A 21,479-nucleotide genomic window follows, 5' to 3' on the forward strand; every position below is an offset into this window, starting at 1 on the left:
TTGCGCAGACATCCCAACCAACCACTGCAGTACATCGATCTTTCCTAAGCAAGTGGACACTGGTGTCCTCCGAGTGAACCCATTTCCGTAATTCTAGCCAATAAAACCCGTTTCAAATGCTGATTGGCCCGCGCACGTTGAAGATCTTGAAGCGCCGCGAAAGGTCACGGGATCTTTTGACACGCATCGGATGGCGTCTAATGGCGCTGCGACGGACTCGCAGCCTCGAGCACTTCCGGATTTGCCGCTCGCTCGCGCTCGGACTTCTCTCTCGTCTCGGATGGTGCTCGCTCGACTGTTGCTGTGCGGCCTGGGACTGGCTGGCTGGACGGCTCAGGCGGCCTTCTACACGTGCCCTGAGCGCTGTGCGGCCATGCTGCTGCCCCGAGATATGGAGATGATCGACGACTGCCTGTGCGATGCCGGCGTGGATACGACCCAGGAGGAGGCGGCGGCCGACGCCGTGGCCAACGAGCCCTTCGTGTGCAGAGGCCGCTACAAGCCCAAGCGCGCGGTTGGCGCAGCGCAGTCCGTCGCGGATTGCGACTGCTTCCACCCGTACGAGAAGGACCCAGCCACCCAAGAGTGCGTGCTTAAGACCTGCCCCCGCGCAGGCAACTACGAGCCCAAGACTGGAGTGATTCAGGTGGACTCGCTCGCCGACTGCACGTGCACGCCGCCCTACGTGAAGGTGGAGACATCGGGCCAATGCGTGGCGGGTGAAGCGGAGGGCAACACGGCCAACATCCGGGGATCGTACGCGTGCCCGCCCAACTCGACGCCAATACCAGGCGTTGCCCCGCAGTCGTTCGCGGACTGCCATTGCACCTGGGGCTTCGTCCGCAACAGCTTCCAAGAGTGCGAACGCGAACGCGCGGCGTACGTGTGCCCCGTCAACTCGGTCAAGAGGCCAGAGCTTCCGATCCACGAACGGCCCCGCGGCTTCTTCGACTGCGTGTGTCTATCGGATGCCAACTACCAACGTGATGAGGAAGCGCACGCCTGCTGGCCCATGACGCAGATCAAGCAGCGCAAACCGAAGCGAAGGTCCAACAATCCTGGAGCTGTGGAGGGAGAGGACGAGTACCAGGAATTCGACGTCGTGAACTTCGAGACTCAAGCGTACGAGTGCCCTCCCTTCTCTCGTGCGGTGGCCACCGTGCCGCATTCGGTAGAGCAGTGCCAATGTCTCCCCGGTTACGCGTGGAAACTGCCCGAGATGATCTGCGTGCGCGCCTCGGCGTACAAGTGCCCGGAGCATGCTTATAAGCGCTCGCAAACTCAAGGAATCGAGGTTGAGGCAACTTTCGAGGACTGTGCGTGCGCTCGTGGATTCTTCCTTGATGGCGTCTCTGAGCGGTGTGTTCCCTGGATGCTGGCCAACTCGAATACTTGCCCACCCTTCGCTGTGCTCACGCAGTGGCCTCTGCAGAGCAATGCAAACTGCAAGTGTATCTATGGACTCAACGAGACCATCTACGAGGAAGAGGACGAAGCTCGACGCAAGGCTGAAGCTCAAGAAGTTGCTAATGGCGGCACCGTGAAAGACACGCCTCCAATGCGACGCCGCAAAAAGGAATGCAACACGAGGCCAGCCGATAGCACAAGTGCAGATTTTTCCCAGTGCCCCCACGACTCGATCGCCACAGCTTGGCCCGTTACTTCAGCGGATGACTGCGCTTGTCTGGCAGGCTTCGAGATGACTCCGTTGAGTGAGCAAGAAATCGCTCGTGGTGTCGGCGATGGATTTCACTGCGTGGCTTCGACCGAGAAGGCTGTGCTCGCCGATGAAGCGGCGGCAGCATGTCGCGCACCCGGGGCTATCCACCCGCTCAGCGGGGAGTGCCGTCTTCCCGTTGAAGAGATTCCTGCCAAGAAAACTTCGGGGAAATCTACACCACAGACAAATCCTGATGGCGTTCTGTTCAAGGGCATCGAGTACGACTACGAGCTCGTGGATGACACTATCATGGTCATCCAGGGCGATGTCGCTATCGGTGAACGTCTTGTTTGGGAGGATAAAGACCCCGACGACGAAGACAAGAGCACAACTCGCATCGAGCACGTCCTTCACGGATACTACAATTCGGAGCGTGATCATCGGTGGCCGCGTGACGAGTTGTGCTTCCAAGTGGATAAAAGCGCTCGACCGTTCCTCCGCACGCTGTTGTCCGCAACCGAGCACATCAACCACGCCACCGGTTTCAAATTCCACCGGTGCGCTGGCGACAATTGCCGTACGGACATGAGCTGCAGAAGTCACGACTTTGTCGTTGTGCAAGGTGCGGAGTCTTCTTGCTACTCGTTTGTTGGTCGCATTGGCGGACCGCAGCGACTTGGTGTGTCCGCAGACTGTGGGCTTGGAAACGTTGTTCACGTGCTGCTGCATGCCGTCGGACTCCGCCACGCCGTGGATAGAGTCGACCGCGACGAACATGTACGCATCGCGTGGGAATGCGTGCCGGAATCCAGGCGAAGCTACTTTGTGGTGGAGGATATGGGCTCGACGCCGACTCCCACGCGAGCGACAGATCGTGTCGTTGACCCGCCTCCGTACGACCTCTTCAGCATCATGCACCACCCTGTCGATGCTTTCGTACACTCGGATCCTGACGATGACAAGGCGATGTGGTGCCCGAGCGTGATTCCATTGATCACAGACGACGATAAGCGACTTGCAGTGATGAAGGACATGGGCCAACGCGAACGGATGACCACCAGCGACGTCAAATCGGTCTGGGCGATGTATCCGGGGCTGAAGAAGAAACACCATGACCGACAGAAGTCTGGCGAGAGTGGCGAAGCTGAAGTTGAAGAGCTGCATGACAGCTACGTGCACACGGACGAAGACACCGTCGACACTGCGTCAGTCGGCGGGAACGGTAGTCACCGCGGTTTTGGCCAGCGTCTGGTGAGCTTTTTGGGCGCCGTAGTGACGCTTGTTGGTTTCGGCGCATTGCTCGCCTTCATCACTACGGAGCTGCGGCGGCGCGCATTGCTGAGTTCGGACTCGGACGACTTCTACGCGGCACCGCTCATTGACAGCACGAACGACATTTGAGTCACCCATTTCCTGCTTGTACCGGCACATACACACACAAACGAACGTAACCCCAAATACATGTAGCCCATTTTCAATGAATGGACCATTGAACGACACGAAGAGCAGGTTGAAGCATTCGAACACCATATCCATTGCGTGCTGCGTCGCCGCTCGCCGTCTTCACTCTAAAAACGAACTGCACAGCAGCGGACGCGAAGTCTCCAACACGGAGTCGAGTTGCCTGTCTACTGCTTGTCCTCGGCCTCCTTTTCCTCCGCTGCGTCCTCCTCCTTGGCCTCCTCGGCCTGCTCCGGCTCCTCCACCTTGGGCTCCGGCAGCTTGCTGTCTCCTCCTGCTAAAATGTTGGCGAGCCGCGCGTTCACGTACACGTCGCCCTTGTCCGCCAGGTACCTGGCCAGCGGGATCTGCCAGCAGCAGCAGCAGCAGCAGCAGCAACAACAACAACAACAAATTAAACAAAAGTTCCAAGAAGAAACCCATCCAACCCACTAGGACCGCAGGCCGACGTACGTGCTCCTTGAGGATGCCTCCGTTCTGGTCCTGCAGCAGCTCGATGATGAGGTGCGAGTTGATCTGCATCTCGTCGGCCGCCTGCTTGGCGATGGCCACGGCCTCGTCCCACTTGCCCTGCTGCTTGGCGTTGAGCACGCGGAAGACGTACATCTTGTACGAGACGGGCACGCGCTTGCGCTGCATGAGCTGCACGATCTCCTCCACGGCCTCCTGGTCCTGCTGGGCCGCGTAGTGCTCGGCCAGGCGCACGAAGCTCTGGTTCTTGAGGTAGTGGCGCACGTTCTCGGCCTGGCGCAGGAACTCGAGCGCCGTGTCGGCCGCGCCCTGCTTGATGCAGGCCGACACGAAGCTGCCGGCCGCGAACGTGGACGGGTAGGCCATCTTGGCGTCGCACAGCAGCAGCGTCTTGTGCACCTGCTGCAGCTCGTCCGCGCCCTTCATCTCGCGCACGATGTGGTCGACCTTGAGCGGCGTGAAGTACAGCGGCGCCGTGGGGATGGACAGCCGCGCGCCGATGGTCGTCAGCGCCTTGGTGATGTCGGCCACGCTGCCCTCCACCTTGGGGTACTCCCAGTTTCCGCTGAAGGCGCGCACGGCCTGCGACCGCGAGGCGCTCGCGCGCAGCACCAACTTGCGCGCAGCCAGCATCCGGGGCTTACGTAGCGGTAGGTAGGCAGATAGATAGATCGGTCGGGTCGAGGCGAGCACCTGATGGGGCCAATGTGCTCGACGGCAGCGTGTGGCCATTAGCGGCGCGTACCGACGGGGAACTGACGAATACCGGTTTGGTCGTCGTTCCGTATATAGAGGGGTATCGTGTCTTGTACAGAGGGGGTTTGAACCGGTTTTGGACCGGTATTACCGAGCGTGTCTGGCTGTTGGCTGTGGCTGGCGCTTGTCTATTGGCAAGGGGGTCAAGAAGCTTAACTGCGTTAACTAGTGGAAGAATGGCGGGCGGCATGCAGGCGTTCCGCACGGTGATGTCGATCGGCCGGCGCCAGGGCGCGCGGCAGCTGGCGGCGCGCTCGCAGCACGCGCCGTTCTCGGCCGCGGCCGTGCAGACGCAGACGCGGTCGGCCGAGGAGTGGATGGAGAACATCCGGCTGTCGGCCAAGAAGGACGTGCTGATCAAGCGCACGAAGCTGGCGTCGTTCCTCAAGACCGTGACCACGAGCGAGCAGCTGGAGGCGTCCAAGGAGATCATGAAGATCTACGAGCAGAAGCGCGTGGACCCGGACGCCAACGCCGCCGGCCTGTTCGTCAAGAAGGCGCTGGAGCTCAACGCGCCCGACGTGGCGTTCGACGTGCTGGAGGCCAACTACCGCATCGGGCTCTTCCTGGAGCCGGCCACGCTCAACAAGCTGCTGTCCAAGTTCCTCAAGGACGGCGAGTTCGACAAGGTCTTCACGCTGCACGAGATCGGCCACAGCAAGTACAACGTCAAGAGCACGGAGCGCACCTACGACATCCTCATCCGCGCCGCCATCGAGCAGGCCGACTACGAGAAGGCCGTGGCCTTCCTCAAGACGGCTGCGTGCGTACCAGAGCTATAGCTGTGGTTGACTGGATGGATGCATCCGGTGCTGACTGTTGTTTATTTGATTCTGGTGGTGCTGCTTGTTTCTTGTGTCTACAGCGAGTCGCAGAAGCTGCAGCGCGTGACGTGCAACAACCTGCTGTTCAAGCTCAAGGACAACGAGATGCAGGACAAGGTGCGGCCTAGTTATTGGGAGCTTCCTGGTTGTTTGGATACTTTTTTATTGACGTGGTGTGGTTGGTTGTCGCCGCAGATCGAGGAGGTGGCGGCGCTCATGAAGACGGCGGGTGTAGAGCCCAACGAGACGACCAAGAAGATCCTGCAGTAGGCCTGGTCTACTGCGCAAGGGGCTGCAGAAGCCACTGCACATATAGCGACAGCACACAAGAAACAAATAAAAAGCAAAAGCACTGATGTCACAAACGCAACGCCTGCTTGACGCATTCGTGAAGCAGCTTCGAACCTGTATTCGCCAAGAATCGACACTCCGCCGTGCGGATGCTATTACATTCGTGTACAATATTCAGCTCACCGCGACGCGCACGAAATCGTCTCGCGTTTCTCGCGCCACCATCAAATCGAGCATTGCATCGGCACACGACAACTTCAAATCGAGTGAGATGTAGGTGCGTCGCGCTATCTACACCAACACGATGGCAAGCTGCCAAGGAGAGATTCGATGGGGCATAGCAAGCAAGTAGTTTATTAATGCGCTTGTTTGCAACGCATGGCTTCTACTGCGCACGACGCCAGCGCTGCTCCTCGCTTACTTGGTCTGGTTCTTGACGCCAAGGATGCGGGCGCGGATCTCGTCCTGGTCGCCGAGGTAGAAGGCGCTGAGCGGCGCGATGGCGTCCTTGTGCGCAATGGGCTTGAGGTTCTCGTCCAGGTGGTACACGAGCGGCGCGCCCGTGGGGATGTTGAGGCCCGTGATCTCGTCCTCCGAGATGTTGTCCAGGTGCTTGACCAGCGCGCGCAGGCTGTTGCCGTGCGCGGCGATGACCACCTTCTTGCCGGCCTTGATGGATGGCACAATCGTGCTCTCCCACTCGGGCAGCACGCGCTCGGCCGTGAGCTCCAGGGACTCGGCCAGGGGCAGCAGCTCCTTGGGCACGTCCTGGTACTTGACGTCGTTGCCCGGGTAGTACTCGCTGGACGTGTCGAGGTCCGGCGGCGGGATGTTGTAGCTGCGGCGCCACTCGAGCACCTTCTCGGCGCCGTGCTTCTCCACGGTGGCCTGCTTGTCCAGGCCCGTGAGCGCGCCGTAGTGGCGCTCGTTGAGGCGCCAGGTCTTGTGCACGGGGATCCACATCTGGTCGCTCTGCTCCAGCACGTGCCACAGCGTGCGGATGGCGCGCTTGAGGTACGACGTGTAGGCCACGTCGAAGGTGTAGCCCTCCTGCTTGAGCAGCTGGCCGGCGGCGGCCGCCTCCTTGTTGCCCTTCTCCGAGAGCTGCACGTCGTACCAGCCCGTGAACAGGTTCTTCTTGTTCCACTCGCTCTCGCCGTGGCGGATCAGCACCAGCGTGTGCGTGTGCTTCATGGCCTTCTGCTGCTGGTGCAGCATGCCCAGCGAGCGGTTGGCCACGCGCGAGGACAGGGCGAGCGAGCGGCGGAGCGCGAGGACCATCGTGGTGTGCTGGTGGCTTGAGGGGAGCGGCGCGGATTCGTTTCTGCTTGGGGGCGAGTCGCCGGAGTCGGATCGCCGGATGTGTAGGCGCTTTTCTGTGTGGCCACGAGCCGGCCAATGCCGGACGAGGGTGGCTTGCTCATGAAGAGATGGTGAGGCTCGACGGGCGGCAAGATGCACGTCTGCAGGCACTGCATTGCGGCAACTTCATCAGCAACAGGGGTGGAAATCAAAAGTGAATGCATTCAGTTCGTTCGCGTCTCGGAATGGCAGGCAGGACACTACGACTTCAGAGACGACGCTCGGTTTTATAGCATGCGAGTGTAGCAGCGCGCACAGAAGCACACGAGGGTGCAGGACTACGAGTTGCAGTCAGTCCCCAGTGCAACAAGCGCCGCAAGACACGGAGGCTGTTGACTGACTAGATATCCTCCTGCGACTTCCGGACGATGCGACGGCAGTGCTTCTTGAAGCCGTCCTTGTCGTTTCGCCACTCCACCTAACAGGTCGTCACCAAAATATCAACCGGTGAGTCAGCCACACGAACTGGAAACAGCTACTGCGGCCACTTTCTTGCAAATATCTATCTGTGCGCCGTACCGCAGCGTCAATATTGGCGGGCGAGTCGTCGTTCGGGTCCGAGAGCATGGAGATGACCGACACTAAGATGGACTCGACGCCCAGGATCGGGCGCCACCGCTCGTCCGCCGTCTCCTGCTGGTTCAGCTGGTCCTCTCCAGGCGGGTGCAGGATCGAGATGCACACCACGCCGTTCGGGTACACTGCAGCAAGCAGCAACAATAATACCAACACCAAGAGCCTCCGTCAGCACCATCTACGTGCACACACTATAGCTCCATCTGCAGCCGAGGCCGACGCACCGTTGGGGTGCCACATCTCCGACTTGAACGTCATCTTGGGCGGCATGTTGGGGAAGTCGGCGGGGAACTCGAGCAGCGCCTTGAAGAAGCCTCCCTCGTACAGCGTGTCGGGCGGGCCCACCAGCAAGATCTCCCAGTTGAAGATGTTCTCGTCGTCGCCCAGGCCGACAGAGACGCCCTCGGGCGGGTTGCGGCTCATTTCTAGGCGCCCAAAGATCCGCCCACAGACGTACGAGTCCGACAGTTAGAAGGGGATTACTCAGCCTCCAGGGCGCGCTTTCGAGCGGGGAATGCGGCGATTGGAGGCTCCGGACACAGGGGAACAGCGTCACGCACCTAGAAACTGCCTCCGCAGAAGCTCCTTCGCGTAGTCCGTCGCGCCCGCCATGCTTCTCGCTCGATCCGAGGCTCCAGTACCTTTTTCGGTTGTGATCGCGTGGCTCAACCGCCCGAGCTCGGAGTGGTGCACATCAACAACTGTGTCGTTTTGATTGGTCAAAAAGTAGCTGTAGGAACGACCAAAGAAACACGAATTATAGGATCCGTTACAGTTTTTAAACTACAACTCTAGCTCAGCGTCCTCCTGACATGGACACTTCGGCTGTGGAGAGCTTCATCTTCCTTTCTCGATGCGGATCTCCGACAGCGAGCTGATGGTGCTGGTCTGCACAAAAGCGGAGGTCACTGGCGCGATGGTGGGGCCCTTGGTCGCCTGCTCGCGCTCGAAACGGGACGCGCTGTTGAATACGTAGACGCCGAAGATCACGAGCACCATGCCGCACCAGTTGAGCGGCGTCACGTCCTCGCCGTAGCGGTAGATGGACAGCACGATGATCAGCGCGCGCTTCACGCAGTTGGCCACGCTGTGTGTTACCGGTGACACCAGACTCATGAGCATGTACGCCAGCGCGCTCTGGATGTAGAAGCACATGCCGTCCACGACGAGCAGCAGGAAGACGAACATCGACGAGCGGTCCGTCTTGTTGGCCTCAAGTACCGGGTCGGGCGGCGTCGCCATCCAGTTGTAGAATATAAACATAAGCTGCATGGCTACGGCGATGATGCTAGTGTACAGCTGCAGCTGTGAGGTCCTGCAAGATGTCAAGTTGAAGTGACTGGCTGGTTAGCACGAAGAGCGCCAGTATTCGCGAGTCGTGTAAAAATCCATGAGAACGTACGAGTAAGATCGGTTGAGCAGTCGCTTTGTCAACACATTCTGGATGCAATCGACGCAGTTGGACATGAGCGCAGCGATAAATCCGATGGCATGAAACGAGCTGTCCGAGAGGCTGCAGAAGATGAGCCCCATCACGATTGGCACCAGCGAGAAGTTCACTCTCCATCCCGTGCGCTGGCCCAGCAGCAAGTAGGTCAACACGACCGTGAAGAACGGCGCGGACGACTTGATCGTTTCTGGAGAGGAGCGATAGATACGTCAGGAGCCCAATCCACAACGTCACGACGAGCTCTGTCTCCCGTGCAGCACAGCTCGCCCCAATGCAATGCAAACTACACGCAACGTACGCGTGAAGGAGACGGCGATGTACTTGAGCGCCGTGAGTCCCAGCAGCACCGTGAGGATGCGCACGCCCGCGAGCAGCACCATGTCCTTGAGCCCGTTGCCCAGCATCTTCCGCAAGCCGCGCTTGCACACCGTCCAGCCCACGAGGTAGAGCTCGGAGCCCAGGCCGCCCACCACCGACATGCCGAGCTGCGCCAGCGACAGCAGGTTCGAGTCCACGCGCAGCTTGGCCACCACGTAGCGGTTGGTCCAGAGCGTCACGAGGCTGATCACGTACCAGCCTGGTGAGCACCGCACGCAGCCACAGGGTCAGTCCGAATCCACACAAACACTGCAGCAGCAACAGCAACAGCAGCAGCAGCAGATAACGCCACGCACCAGCGATGCAGACCGCGACTTTGCTCTCGGTGCTGCGCAGCGAGAACGCGGCCTTCTTGTCGTGGAGCTCGCCCATCGCTGCCGTCGAGGACCAGATGCAAAGTGTTCCGGCGGCTCACAACGTGGCTACTGAACTTTGGCTAAGGGACAGGCTGGCTGCATCCGATTGGTTTGAATATATCAGCCAATCCGCGGCGATCGTTTCGTCATCGACCCAAAATAGCGGGCATGGCTACATATAGCTTCAAGCTAATCGTCTTCACGTCTGTCCGGCTGAGGCTGGACGTGCACATTGCTGCATTGAGCGAGCGGGGACCCATCAAAGCACCATCAAGTTGGTGGAGCTTCAGCCCCGGCAAATCCGGCGGGCTGCTCGCGCCATGGGGGCGAAGAGCTCCAAGCCACAGCCGCGCAGGATCGAACCGGAGACTACAGCCGTCGAGGTGTTTGAGGACCCCACGCCGCAGCCCCCACGGGAGGCCAGCAACCACAAGCGCCAGAAGGGAGTCGCTCCAGCCCAGGGCGGCACGACGCATGTTGTGCGATCACTTTTACAGGAGCCGCCGCCTCGGCCCACGACGGGGTCTGCGACTCCTAGCAAACCACCCGACGCCCGGACAGGAGGGAGTACGGACAGTCAGAAGGCGAAGGACGAGAAGCAGAAGAAGAAGCGGCGACGTACCAAAAAGGAGAAAACCAAGCTGCCTCCGCCGAAGCTCGTGCGGGCACAGACGCAGCTCAACGAGCTCAAGAATGTCAAACCATTGCTGCAGCAAAGCCCCCAAGCGAGGCAGCAACACTTTGAGCAGATCAAAGATGCGTATGCACTGGATGAAGACGCGAAGAAAGCGCCGTCACCCGACAGCCGCTCGCGCTTTTTCAACTTTGAAAACTGGAGGAAGACGCCGCAGACGCCGTCTGGAAAGGGCGACGTGCCGTCGCCAGAATCTCAACCTCCACTGACACGCTCCCAGGTAAGACCATGACGCGACTGAGACCGTTTCTGCTTCTTTATGAATTGACATTCTTTGTTTGATCTCTTTCTCCAGTCGGCGAGAGGGTCGTCGCGGCCGTTCTTCGCGTCGAGTGGTCGGAGTTCCCGTGGCACGGAGGAAGTATCGCACGGCTCGAACGATGATCTGGAAGACAGTCGGAGTTTAGTACTAGACGACGTCGAGTCATTTTCAGGGGCAACAACAAGAACATCACAAATCACCATCGCGACGTCTGCATTCCTCGCACCTACCAACCAAGCGGACCACGGCCAGCCCGATATCCAAACCACCCCTGTCATCCGCGTGAGAACCAGCGAGAGGCGGACGCCCGAATGGCCCAAGCAGTCTACGCGGTCCCAGCGATCGGATCTCCGCCTCGACGACGTGGACGAGGACCTCATGGAACATATCCTAACTGATGATACCTAGTCAACGACCGCCTAATCCCAAGTGCATGTACCTGGTACTAGTACCCTATCTATTTCGTGGCAAAAACATCGATCAATAAACAAACTGCAACGCGTACCCAAAACTACCCTAATTTTGGGCTCGTAATACCGTTTCATCCTCCACTAAGTACGAAATTGTGATCCGGTATCATTCGCACGAAAAGGGGGAGAACGCGAGGAAACTCGAGGCGAGGGCGGGACGCGATGGCGCAGTGGAGACGCTTCGCCTTCTTCGACAAGGAGGTGCTCAAGGACGCCAATGGGCCGTGGATGAAGGTGCGCGTCCGTCTTTCCTCTCTGTCGTCCAAATGCGCCTCTAACGCCGAGCAATCTCCGTCTGCCTGACCTCAGGGCGTGGACATCACCAGCATGAGCGCCAACCGCGGCCTCATCTGCGTGGGCGACGCCGACGGCTTCGTGCACCTGGCCAACCGCTCGCTGGAGGCGCGCAAGTTCCAGGCCCACGAGCTGTTCGTGTCGCACGTCGTCATGGTACGGATGAGTCAATTCCACTGCAATTGGAACGGAACCAGATTCTAAAACCTCCTCGTGCCAACAGATGAAGCGCAGCAACGTGCTGGTCACCATCGGCGACGGCATCGACCCGCGCGACGAGGAGCTGCGCGAACAGTCCAAAGCCATCGCCGAAGCTGGTCGAGGACCGAATGCAGAGGAGGTGCGCGGATTTATTTTTTATTTTATTTTACTTTAAAGTTATTAGTATTGTATAGAGGCTGAGCTATGCTGCTGCAGATGTACACGACCAAGCCGACGGGCAAGAGCACGGCGGTGGTGCGCTTCTGGCGCACGGACCAGCAGGACAGAGAGGGCAAGCCCAAGCTGCTGCAGCAGATCCCCGTCTTCGCCAAGAAGTACCCGGAGGAGGCGGTGACGGCGTTCGCAGTGAACGACGACTTGAGTCAGTTCGCGGTGGGACTCAAGAACGGCGCGGTGATCCTGTTCCGCAGCGACTTGAAGCGCCGTGCTGACCGCCCTCCTCATCTGCTGCAGCCTGCAGGCCAATACCCCGTCACGGGCTTGGCGTTCACGAGCAAACCGGTCACGGCGACGGTGGCGCATGTGTTTTTGTATGCATCTACACGGCGTGGGCTTACGTGCTACCACTGCTCGCACGACGACCCGGCGCTGGTGAAGAGCGCTGGCGGTGCTGCTGCACTCCCCCCGCGCACCACGGTTTTGGATGAGCGCGGCGTGGATATGTACTGCTCTTGTGTGAACGAGGAGGGCGAGATTGCCGTGGGGCAGACTGATGCTGTGTACTTCTACACGACGGAAGACCGCTCCGTGTGTTTCGGCTTTGAGGGCGAGAAGAAGTATCTGTGCTTCTTTAAGCATTACCTGCTGGTGGCGCACGTGGATCCGCGTGGTCGACACCAGGTTAATGTGTACGATCTGCAGAACAAATTCATCGCTTTTAACTGGACGCTGACAAGTACCAACCCCAAGGGACCTATGCGCAAGCCGCCGCTAGCGCCAAACGCTCGTGCTCCCGGTGCACGCTTTGGGCTGGACGAAATGGAGGAAGTCCGCCATGTTGTGTGTGAGTTTGGCGCCATCTTTGTGGTGTCTTCTATGGGCCATGTGTACCGCCTGAGCGAAAAGGATACTACGTCGAAGCTGGAAATCCTGTTCCGAAAGAACCTGTACTCGATTGCCATTTCGCTGGCATTCAGCTCCAACTACGATGTGAACAGTATCATCGATATCTTCCGCATGTACGGAGATCACCTCTATCAGAAGGGAGACTACGATGGATCGCTGCGTCAGTATGTTCGTACTATCGGTCACGTGGAGCCATCGTACGTAATTCGCCGATTCCTGGATGCCCAGCGCATTCACAATCTCACAGCCTACCTCGAAGCCTTGCACGAAAAGGCGTTTGCGAATGCCGAGCACACAACGTTGCTTTTGAACTGTTACACTAAGCTCAAGGATGTCAAGAAGCTGGACAAGTTCATCCAGCTGGACGAAGTGATCGATGCCAAGAAGAACGGAACGAAGAATGGCAGTGACTCTGGTGATTTGACTCCCAGAAACGGAGGTGCTTCAGCAGCCAACCTTAACTTCGATGTCGAGACTGCAATTAGCGTGTTGTGGGAGAATTACCCCCAGCACGCACTGACGCTGGCAAAGAAGCACGAGGAGCACAGCTGGTACCTCAAGATTCAGCTGGATCACATTAGCTACGTCGACTCGGAGGATTCCGTCGCGCTATCGGATAGCGAGAAGGAGCGAGTCGCTGATGCGCTTGAGTACATTGAACACCTGAGCTTTTCGGAGGCCGACTCGAATTTGCGCAAATATGGACGCACGCTAGTGACCCACATGCCTGGGCCTACTACGGAGCTACTGAAGCGACTGTGCACGGGCAAGTTCGTTCCGGGTAACCCGTCGTTAAAATCGGACCCTGGCGATTTCTTGCATTTGTTCGTGTCGCACCGCGCGCAGCTCAAGGAGTTCCTTCAGTACATCGTCGAGGTGGAGACTGTGAGCAACACGTCTATTGGCAACACACTGCTCGAGATGGTTCTCAGCGACGATGACGAGGGTGAAAATGGTGCTCGCTCAGTCGAGGAGAAAGAAGAAGCTGTTCTGCGTATTCTTGACAACCCGCGCGTGAAGTACGACGAAGACCATGCGCTCATTCACTTGCAGATGCATGGCATGAAGAAGGGTAAGCGCTACCTGTACAACAAGCTTCACATGTACCACATGCTGGTACAATTCCACATTGAGGAGAACGATGACCAGAGCATTCTAGAGGAAGTGCGCAAGCACGGAGATAAGGACCCGAATCTGTGGTCATTGGCACTCAAGTATTTCGCAGAGCGAGGGCCGCTGCCCAAGGGGGCTACGAGTGGGGAGGAGTGGAAGGAACTGAAACAGCTACTTGCTCTTATCGACACGAATCCGGCGATTCCTCCGCTTCAGGTTGTTCAGGTCCTGAGTCAATCACGCGAGTTGCCTGTTTCAGTGATCAAGCAGTATGTGGTGAACCAGTTGGCTAACGACGAAAAGAAGATCGAAGAAGACGAGGAGAAGATTAAGGCATTCAAGGGCGATACCAAGCAAATGAAGGAAGAGATCGCGCAGCTGAGCAGTCGTGCTGTGGTTTTCCAGGCAACAAAATGTGATCTGTGCAACCACGACCTGGACCTGCCCGCGGTGCACTTCATGTGCCAACATAGTTTCCACCTGAATTGCATATCGGAAACGGATCGCGAGTGTATTACGTGTTCGATGGACCACCGCCATATTCTGGGACTCAAGACACAGCTCGAGCAGAAAGCTGGTAATCACGAGCAGTTCTACAACCAACTCGAGACTGCAGCAGATGGCTTCCACACTATCGCGGAGTACTTCGGCAAGGGCATTTTCAAGAGCAACGAGGTCGTGCTAGACGAGGGCTCCTTTGAGACGCGTTTCAGCGCCGAGTTTTAGTTGTGTGAACTCAAGCTTCTGTTATGACAGGCGTTTGTTTTTGCTGTTTGTTTATTCTGCGATGCTGAACATGATCGTAGTCTCTAGATTTTGTGTTGACTCTACAGTGTAATTTTGGTCAGCAAAAGATGCGAAAGCAAACCAAGCCGAGTCATAGGATGCAGTTGTATCATTACACGATTCCCGATACGGTGACAGCACAGCACCATCGAGGCGAGCCTCATGTCAAGTCAATGACATCGGATGCTACTCTAAGTAAGTCTTCTTGCCGCCTGCGCTTTCGGTTTCGCTCGACGACAAATTCACGGCTGCTCGAGTCCCTAACCTTGTTTGGCATCTTCTCGCTCTTTTCCTCGTCTTCATCCTCCACCAGGTCGATAGTGGGTGGAGTAGCGTAGTCAGATCGACGGGATGTTGCTCGTACATGAGCCTGAGCTGCAACGGCCTCCTTCTCGTCGTCGAGAATGATAACTTCCGCTTTGCTCGATCTCTGCGGATTCGATACTTCGCTGTTTAAAGTGCTGGTAGCAAAAGCGTCTTCGTCCTCGTCGCTGCTCTCAATACCAAGCACCTCATGCGAAGCTCCTTCGCGCAAAACATTTTTGCAGAGCTCATTGTCTCGGCGGCGTCTCTCGGCTGCCTCCAGCACTCTTCGTCGTAGTGTCTGCGGGTCGAGGACCTCTCTGGACGCACCACTCGACGTCTTCGATCCTAGCCGTCGACTCCTCTCGCCTCCGAGCAGCGAGTTGTACTGTGCACACCAGCCTCTAGTAAGTCACTAGCTCGCAGCATCACCTCGCAGCCCCCATCAACCCACCTGCTCTCGTCTCCTCGCCGCCAGCACGGCCGCAACACGAATCGGAACGCCCGCACTGTCCCCACCGAGTCTCTGACCCTCCCCGGCACCTGCAAACCTGGCGCCTTCTTCGCCCACCAGCCCACGCACCATCAGCGACTCCATCTCTTGCTTCAGCTCGTCCAGGTACTGGTAGAACGCTTGGTTGTGGGGCCCGTGCACCATGTGCGTGAGTTCGTGCAGCAGCGTCTCCAGCAGCGCTTCATAAGGCAGGAAAGACCCGGGCGACCGCTGGGGTCTCACTGCACCAGTCCACACAGCACGCAGCAGGTCGTTAGAGCACAGTCACGGCAGCTACATGTGAATAATAGTGAGTGCTTACGGCGGACGTAGATTTTGGCGCCGCGGTTCACGTTCATCCCGAGCAAGCAGCCATCCTTCGGGAAGAACTCGAGCAGCCGCCGCACGCAGAAGCGCCTGCGAGTCAGGATCGGCAGGACGGCGGCGGCGAGACGCTCCAGGATCTGCTGCGCCTGCGCGCGCTGCGGCTGCCGCACGAGCGCCTTGACCTCGGCGATGGCGAAGGACGTCGCCATGACTGATTGGACGGTAGAGAGGACTATTCTTTCGGTGGTCATCGTCCGTTTCAAGTTGAAGTCGATTGTGCAGTTAATAAGTCGCTGGAGTGGACGATGTCAGCGATAATTGGACGCTCGATACTTACACGACAGGCATGGCGCGATGATAGGATCATTGGGCGTAGTGCAGTGGTAGCTAAGAAGCTTCATTGAACCAACAGCAAGACGATGAGAACTTTCGGTTTACTGGTTGTTGCCGCTCTGAGTGGGCGGGCAGAGCTCACACCCTTCGCAGCACCGCTCGCACACAGGACCGAGCTGCGTCTGCGGGATCAGGATGAGGTCCCCCGTTTGCTTGGACGTCGTCATGTTCAGGAACTGACTGATGGGGCGATCCTCGTCGACTGCCTGGAACAACGAGGCATAAGAGAGGCATAGCGACAGGCATTGACAGCAACAACAGCAGCGGCATGAGATGCAGAGCTTGACTATGAGGGATATCCGAACGGCGGCTCACCGCTACGACGTGCGGCACGTCCTCGTTCTCGTCGGCGAAGTGGCCGAACCAGTATGTCTGCATGGCGTTGGGCGGCCAGCGGTGCGGGTTCGCGGACGTGGCGATGAGCGCCAGCACCTCCTGGAACATAACGCTGCGTCGGGTCACGTCCTTGCCCTGCAGCAGCTCGATGCGCGGCCGCAGCTGCGCGAACGTGACGGTCGCGACCTCCTTGTCGTCGAGGTTGAGCGTGCCCACTACCGGCAGTAGCCCGCCCTGCAGTGCAGCGCGGTGCAGTGCAGTTTCGTCAAATGCACTACGGCGTAGTAGTAGTAGCAAGCGAGTCGACTTGCACGCACCTCGATGGTGCCCACGACGTACGAGTTCTGCTCCCTCGGGTCCGACGGGAACGTGAACACGCGCACCTTCACGCGGACCATTTTGGTGCGGCCAGGCCTGAGCAGAACGGGGATCGATCCCAAGGGGCGGCCGGTCGGTCTCCGCAGTGCACAAGCCCGCGCTGCGTGGTAAGAAATGACCGTGTTGAACTTCCACTCCAGGCAAAGATCAGTGCCAAAGACAGAGAGGCCGCTAGAGGACAAGCCGCCCTAGCCTAACCAAAGCAAGGAAACCAACGTACAAAACTGAAAAGGATCAAATGCATGCTACATTAGTTGGTGTGAAGGAAGGAAGCTCTCGCGAGTTCCCATTTACTTAAAAGTACACTTGTGCTCAGGGTTGTCCACATAAATACTGTAACAGGACGAGAGCTGCTGCACCGCGCCAGTTGCGCTTGCCGCAATGGCCTTGGTCTCCTCGACTGGCTGCTGGCCTGGTGGCTGTGCGCAGCCGCTCCGACAGTCACGAACGTCCGCTCGAGTCCGTTCGCTTGCTGTGCTTCATTCAGGGCGGCTTGACGCTCGGCGGGCGAGGAACGCTTAGATGTACACCCAGCCGGAGCGCTCGAAGGCCGTGGACGGGTCCGCCTTCTCCAGCTTGGACTGCGGGGTCATGCCGCCGAAGTGCTTCTCTGCGGGCGCCTTGCCGGTCATCGGGCGGGCGATCACGTGCTTGAGCTGGTCGAACATGGCTGTGTTGGTGGTGGTGGTGATGTGGTGCAGTGAAAGAGGCTGGCTGGGCTCAGTTGACGGACGTGTGCTGCCAACGACGACGCAAATTCGGAAGTGAGCCATCCGCGGTTTTGTTGCCCAGTGCATGTACGGCTTCCTTCCTCTATCGAGTGGAAACCAAGCGTCGTTTCGCACGCATACCGCCGAAAGTACGACCCCGCGAGACATGATGGACAGCGCGCGGCTTTGTCGGCTGGCGGCCCAGTCTCTGTGTGCGCGACCGGTCGAGAAATGATACCCCGCCTAAATCGATTCTTGAAGTCGGCGGAGGGACTGCGCGCTGATTGGCTGATGGTGACATGGAAGCGAACACAGTGATAGGGACGCGTCACGGCCTGATTGACAAGTCTTTTTGGACAAACATCTGGCGACGCACACTCTGCGTTTGTATGACGCATCCCGTTCTGTGCGCGCGCACTGGGTCTCCGTCCCACAATGATCACGCGTCGCAGTACGACGCGTCACAGGTCTCGGCTTGCGCCGCTTGAGGATCGACGATGTTTGACGTTCAATGCGGGGCAGCGCCGGCGACGCAATGCCCCGGAGAATGCACTTGAATAGTCCGGCCGGCACCAAGCGAGGCGATGCCAATGCCTGTGGGTGGCATGGTTGAGGTCCTAGGCCGAGCTGATGCTGATTTTCTCCTGGCCTGCAGGCCGGCCGGGCGTTCGAGATCTCGGCGCTATCTATGCTGCGCGCCGCAAAGACGGCGGCGGTACTCAGCGACTGCTGCCACTTTGGGCCCTAAGCGGAACCTACTGGTACGAGCTGCAGACACGCGCGGCGTTTTCCAGCGAAAGCGCCGGCCGGTTTTACTCGGTCGCTGGCTTCAAGTGCCAGAAGCTGTGGGCGCACCGAGCAACGGATGCCTGCGGTCGTTGCTCAGGGCGTCCTTGTCGTCCTTGCCGTCTGAGCCAGTCGTGGTGATCGACTCTGTTTTGGAGGTCAAAGCATGGAGTTCGCGGGAAAATGCACCGTCACATAATTTGCGTCAAACGACCGGTCTGTTCTTTTTTGTCAGCCTCTGCTGTCGACGAAGCGCGTGTCGAGGCGCTGGCGCTGGGTTCGAGGCGAGGCTAGCAGGCTAGTGCTGCCGGGTCGGGCATGCTGAACTTGGCCCTGGGTGATGGTGCGTGGGGCGCAGCAGCCTGCTGAGGCCCAGCCAGCAGGGAGCCTATGTCGCAATTAAATTGCCATTTTGGGTATGGTATCCAGCGATATCTGTGTATGTGTGCGTTCTTGAACCAAGCAGCGGCAGATGGTGGCGCATGTTGAAGCAGCACAGGGGTTCAACCAGATGAGGGGCGACTATTGCGAACTGTTGGCGGCGGCGAGCGCTCTGCTCAATTCTGCTCAGAACTGACGAACAAGCGCCGAAGCCTGTTTCTGCTTTTGCGAGCTGGGTTGCCGCAAATACGAGACGATACATAACAAGGATGCTACGTCAGCTCGGAATTGGCATCTGCAGACTAGTTTTAGAGAAGGAGGCAGGGCAGGCCTGTAACCACAGTACCAGCTTGGTCAACTTTTGTATGTACTAGTATACCGTGTTGGTTGCAGGTTCAAGCAATGGTAATAATCGTAAGGGAATTCCGCCGAATAAAGAGATTCTTTTTAAAATCGCTTGAGTTGCTTGAATCTCCTCCGATTCATGGCGAGCCTGGCACGCGTGGTCTCCTAGCAAAGTTGATGCGTGCTCTCTTCCGTCAACTGTCATGTGGTGCAAGTCCCGCTTTGAAGAAATGAATTCAAAAATGATAATGCGACGAGTTCCCGGATAAATCTTAAAAACACAGTAAGTAGCGTGAAAAGAGGAAGTAAACTATGCAAGCTATTCGATGAAACTTTGTATCAAGCTCGTAAAGATAACCTGCAGCAAACACACACGAGATTCAAACAAAACCATGATGCTGGTGCTGTTACAAGATTGCCCTACCTCCTGGAATGTCAACACATTGCCAATTCACCGATCATTCTAATTTGTCGTGCCACCCTAACTTACTAAAACGAGAACCTGATGCCGCATTCCTTTCATGCGAATCCGGACTTCTGATTGGCCAAAACAAACACTTGGCCGCTGCTCGGCGAGGGCATCGAAGGCAGCTCTGATTGGATGAAATGAGAATTTGCCAACAAATTATATAGGACGGGAGCTTTTTACAAGCGTTGCAATGAACCCGTGGTTTACGGTACTGCTTGGTTTTGGCCAAGCCCACCCAACCATAGACTTACCGCCGCGTAGCGGCGGCGCATGGCACGTGACTAATAATGTTCGATTGACGAGGCCAAAACTAATTTAATAAACGCTTTTACTCCATAAATCTACAGTTATGAAATCCCCAGATTCCCTAAGCGAGAACTATCTAAACCTGTTTTTAATTCGATTTGACGTAGCATCATACCCAAAATGGCAATTTAATTGCGACATAGGCTCCCTGCTGGCTGGGCCTCAGCAGGCTGCTGCGCCCCACGCACCATCACCCAGGGCCAAGTTCAGCATGCCCGACCCGGCAGCACTAGCCTGCTAGCCTCGCCTCGAACCCAGCGCCAGCGCCTCGACACGCGCTTCGTCGACAGCAGAGGCTGACAAAAAAGAACAGACCGGTCGTTTGACGCAAATTATGTGACGGTGCATTTTCCCGCGAACTCCATGCTTTGACCTCCAAAACAGAGTCGATCACCACGACTGGCTCAGACGGCAAGGACGACAAGGACGCCCTGAGCAACGACCGCAGGCATCCGTTGCTCGGTGCGCCCACAGCTTCTGGCACTTGAAGCCAGCGACCGAGTAAAACCGGCCGGCGCTTTCGCTGGAAAACGCCGCGCGTGTCTGCAGCTCGTACCAGTAGGTTCCGCTTAGGGCCCAAAGTGGCAGCAGTCGCTGAGTACCGCCGCCGTCTTTGCGGCGCGCAGCATAGATAGCGCCGAGATCTCGAACGCCCGGCCGGCCTGCAGGCCAGGAGAAAATCAGCATCAGCTCGGCCTAGGACCTCAACCATGCCACCCACAGGCATTGGCATCGCCTCGCTTGGTGCCGGCCGGACTATTCAAGTGCATTCTCCGGGGCATTGCGTCGCCGGCGCTGCCCCGCATTGAACGTCAAACATCGTCGATCCTCAAGCGGCGCAAGCCGAGACCTGTGACGCGTCGTACTGCGACGCGTGATCATTGTGGGACGGAGACCCAGTGCGCGCGCACAGAACGGGATGCGTCATACAAACGCAGAGTGTGCGTCGCCAGATGTTTGTCCAAAAAGACTTGTCAATCAGGCCGTGACGCGTCCCTATCACTGTGTTCGCTTCCATGTCACCATCAGCCAATCAGCGCGCAGTCCCTCCGCCGACTTCAAGAATCGATTTCGGCGGGGTATCATTTCTCGACCGGTCGCGCACACAGAGACTGGGCTGCCAGCCGACAAAGCCGCGCGCTGTCCATCATGTCTCGCGGGGTCGTACTTTCGGCGGTATGCGTGCGAAACGACGCTTGGTTTCCACTCGATAGAGGAAGGAAGCCGTACATGCACTGGGCAACAAAACCGCGGATGGCTCACTTCCGAATTTGCGTCGTCGTTGGCAGCACACGTCCGTCAACTGAGCCCAGCCAGCCTCTTTCACTGCACCACATCACCACCACCACCAACACAGCCATGTTCGACCAGCTCAAGCACGTGATCGCCCGCCCGATGACCGGCAAGGCGCCCGCAGAGAAGCACTTCGGCGGCATGACCCCGCAGTCCAAGCTGGAGAAGGCGGACCCGTCCACGGCCTTCGAGCGCTCCGGCTGGGTGTACATCTAAGCGTTCCTCGCCCGCCGAGCGTCAAGCCGCCCTGAATGAAGCACAGCAAGCGAACGGACTCGAGCGGACGTTCGTGACTGTCGGAGCGGCTGCGCACAGCCACCAGGCCAGCAGCCAGTCGAGGAGACCAAGGCCCTTGCGGCAAGCGCAACTGGCGCGGTGCAGCAGCTCTCGTCCTGTTACAGTATTTATGTGGACAACCCTGAGCACAAGTGTACTTTTTAAGTAAATGGGAACTCGCGAGAGCTTCCT

At 58.0% G+C, this 21,479-nt stretch overlaps 12 protein-coding genes across 12 annotated transcripts; 5 read left to right on the plus strand and 7 right to left on the minus strand.

Moving 5' to 3' along the window:
* Positions 1-280: 280 nt before the first annotated feature.
* Positions 281-3,061, plus strand: IUM83_06971 (peptidase m12a astacin; the record flags this gene model as incomplete). Its single annotated transcript, XM_067931220.1, has 1 exon — positions 281-3,061. One exon carries the CDS (start codon positions 281-283, stop codon positions 3,059-3,061), a length of 2,781 nt encoding a protein of 926 aa, XP_067787124.1.
* Positions 3,062-3,288: 227 nt separating this feature from the next.
* On the minus strand, positions 3,289-4,225 carry IUM83_06972 (uncharacterized protein; the record flags this gene model as incomplete). Its single annotated transcript, XM_067931221.1, has 2 exons — positions 3,289-3,468; positions 3,575-4,225. 2 exons carry the CDS (start codon positions 4,223-4,225, stop codon positions 3,289-3,291), a joined length of 831 nt encoding a protein of 276 aa, XP_067787059.1.
* A 299-nt stretch (positions 4,226-4,524) lies between these two features.
* On the plus strand, positions 4,525-5,442 carry IUM83_06973 (F21B23.6 PROTEIN-RELATED; the record flags this gene model as incomplete). The annotated part of the gene is made up of 3 exons (XM_067931222.1): positions 4,525-5,111; positions 5,214-5,289; positions 5,368-5,442. 3 exons carry the CDS (start codon positions 4,525-4,527, stop codon positions 5,440-5,442), a joined length of 738 nt encoding a protein of 245 aa, XP_067787282.1.
* Positions 5,443-5,880: 438 nt separating this feature from the next.
* Positions 5,881-6,744, minus strand: IUM83_06974 (2,3-bisphosphoglycerate-dependent phosphoglycerate mutase; the record flags this gene model as incomplete). Its single annotated transcript, XM_067931223.1, has 1 exon — positions 5,881-6,744. The coding sequence occupies one exon, from the start codon at positions 6,742-6,744 to the stop codon at positions 5,881-5,883; it is 864 nt and encodes a 287-aa protein (XP_067787121.1).
* Positions 6,745-7,165: 421 nt separating this feature from the next.
* Positions 7,166-8,013, minus strand: IUM83_06975 (Ubiquitin-conjugating enzyme E2 G1; the record flags this gene model as incomplete). Its single annotated transcript, XM_067931224.1, has 4 exons — positions 7,166-7,243; positions 7,345-7,526; positions 7,626-7,826; positions 7,962-8,013. The coding sequence occupies 4 exons, from the start codon at positions 8,011-8,013 to the stop codon at positions 7,166-7,168; spliced, it is 513 nt and encodes a 170-aa protein (XP_067787122.1).
* Positions 8,014-8,238: 225 nt separating this feature from the next.
* Positions 8,239-9,601, minus strand: IUM83_06976 (Drug/Metabolite Transporter (DMT) Superfamily; the record flags this gene model as incomplete). The annotated part of the gene is made up of 4 exons (XM_067931225.1): positions 8,239-8,716; positions 8,804-9,038; positions 9,150-9,428; positions 9,526-9,601. 4 exons carry the CDS (start codon positions 9,599-9,601, stop codon positions 8,239-8,241), a joined length of 1,068 nt encoding a protein of 355 aa, XP_067787158.1.
* Positions 9,602-9,905: 304 nt separating this feature from the next.
* On the plus strand, positions 9,906-10,949 carry IUM83_06977 (uncharacterized protein; the record flags this gene model as incomplete). The annotated part of the gene is made up of 2 exons (XM_067931226.1): positions 9,906-10,499; positions 10,575-10,949. 2 exons carry the CDS (start codon positions 9,906-9,908, stop codon positions 10,947-10,949), a joined length of 969 nt encoding a protein of 322 aa, XP_067787123.1.
* Positions 10,950-11,173: 224 nt separating this feature from the next.
* On the plus strand, positions 11,174-14,431 carry IUM83_06978 (Vacuolar protein sorting-associated protein; the record flags this gene model as incomplete). Its single annotated transcript, XM_067931227.1, has 4 exons — positions 11,174-11,245; positions 11,321-11,461; positions 11,529-11,645; positions 11,723-14,431. 4 exons carry the CDS (start codon positions 11,174-11,176, stop codon positions 14,429-14,431), a joined length of 3,039 nt encoding a protein of 1,012 aa, XP_067787057.1.
* A 220-nt stretch (positions 14,432-14,651) lies between these two features.
* On the minus strand, positions 14,652-15,823 carry IUM83_06979 (Neutral zinc metallopeptidase, Zn-binding site; the record flags this gene model as incomplete). Its single annotated transcript, XM_067931228.1, has 3 exons — positions 14,652-15,182; positions 15,249-15,529; positions 15,610-15,823. 3 exons carry the CDS (start codon positions 15,821-15,823, stop codon positions 14,652-14,654), a joined length of 1,026 nt encoding a protein of 341 aa, XP_067787058.1.
* A 225-nt stretch (positions 15,824-16,048) lies between these two features.
* On the minus strand, positions 16,049-16,741 carry IUM83_06980 (Diacylglycerol O-acyltransferase 2; the record flags this gene model as incomplete). Its single annotated transcript, XM_067931229.1, has 3 exons — positions 16,049-16,213; positions 16,323-16,577; positions 16,661-16,741. 3 exons carry the CDS (start codon positions 16,739-16,741, stop codon positions 16,049-16,051), a joined length of 501 nt encoding a protein of 166 aa, XP_067787296.1.
* A 498-nt stretch (positions 16,742-17,239) lies between these two features.
* IUM83_06981 (uncharacterized protein) lies at positions 17,240-17,494 on the minus strand (the record flags this gene model as incomplete). Its single annotated transcript, XM_067931230.1, has 1 exon — positions 17,240-17,494. One exon carries the CDS (start codon positions 17,492-17,494, stop codon positions 17,240-17,242), a length of 255 nt encoding a protein of 84 aa, XP_067787157.1.
* Positions 17,495-20,972: 3,478 nt separating this feature from the next.
* IUM83_06982 (uncharacterized protein) lies at positions 20,973-21,227 on the plus strand (the record flags this gene model as incomplete). The annotated part of the gene is made up of 1 exon (XM_067931231.1): positions 20,973-21,227. One exon carries the CDS (start codon positions 20,973-20,975, stop codon positions 21,225-21,227), a length of 255 nt encoding a protein of 84 aa, XP_067787297.1.
* Between the last annotated feature and the right edge of the window lie 252 nt (positions 21,228-21,479).

This window comes from Phytophthora cinnamomi (genome assembly GCF_018691715.1).
Source record: "Phytophthora cinnamomi strain GKB4 chromosome Unknown Contig62, whole genome shotgun sequence".
NCBI lineage: Eukaryota > Oomycota > Peronosporomycetes > Peronosporales > Peronosporaceae > Phytophthora > Phytophthora cinnamomi.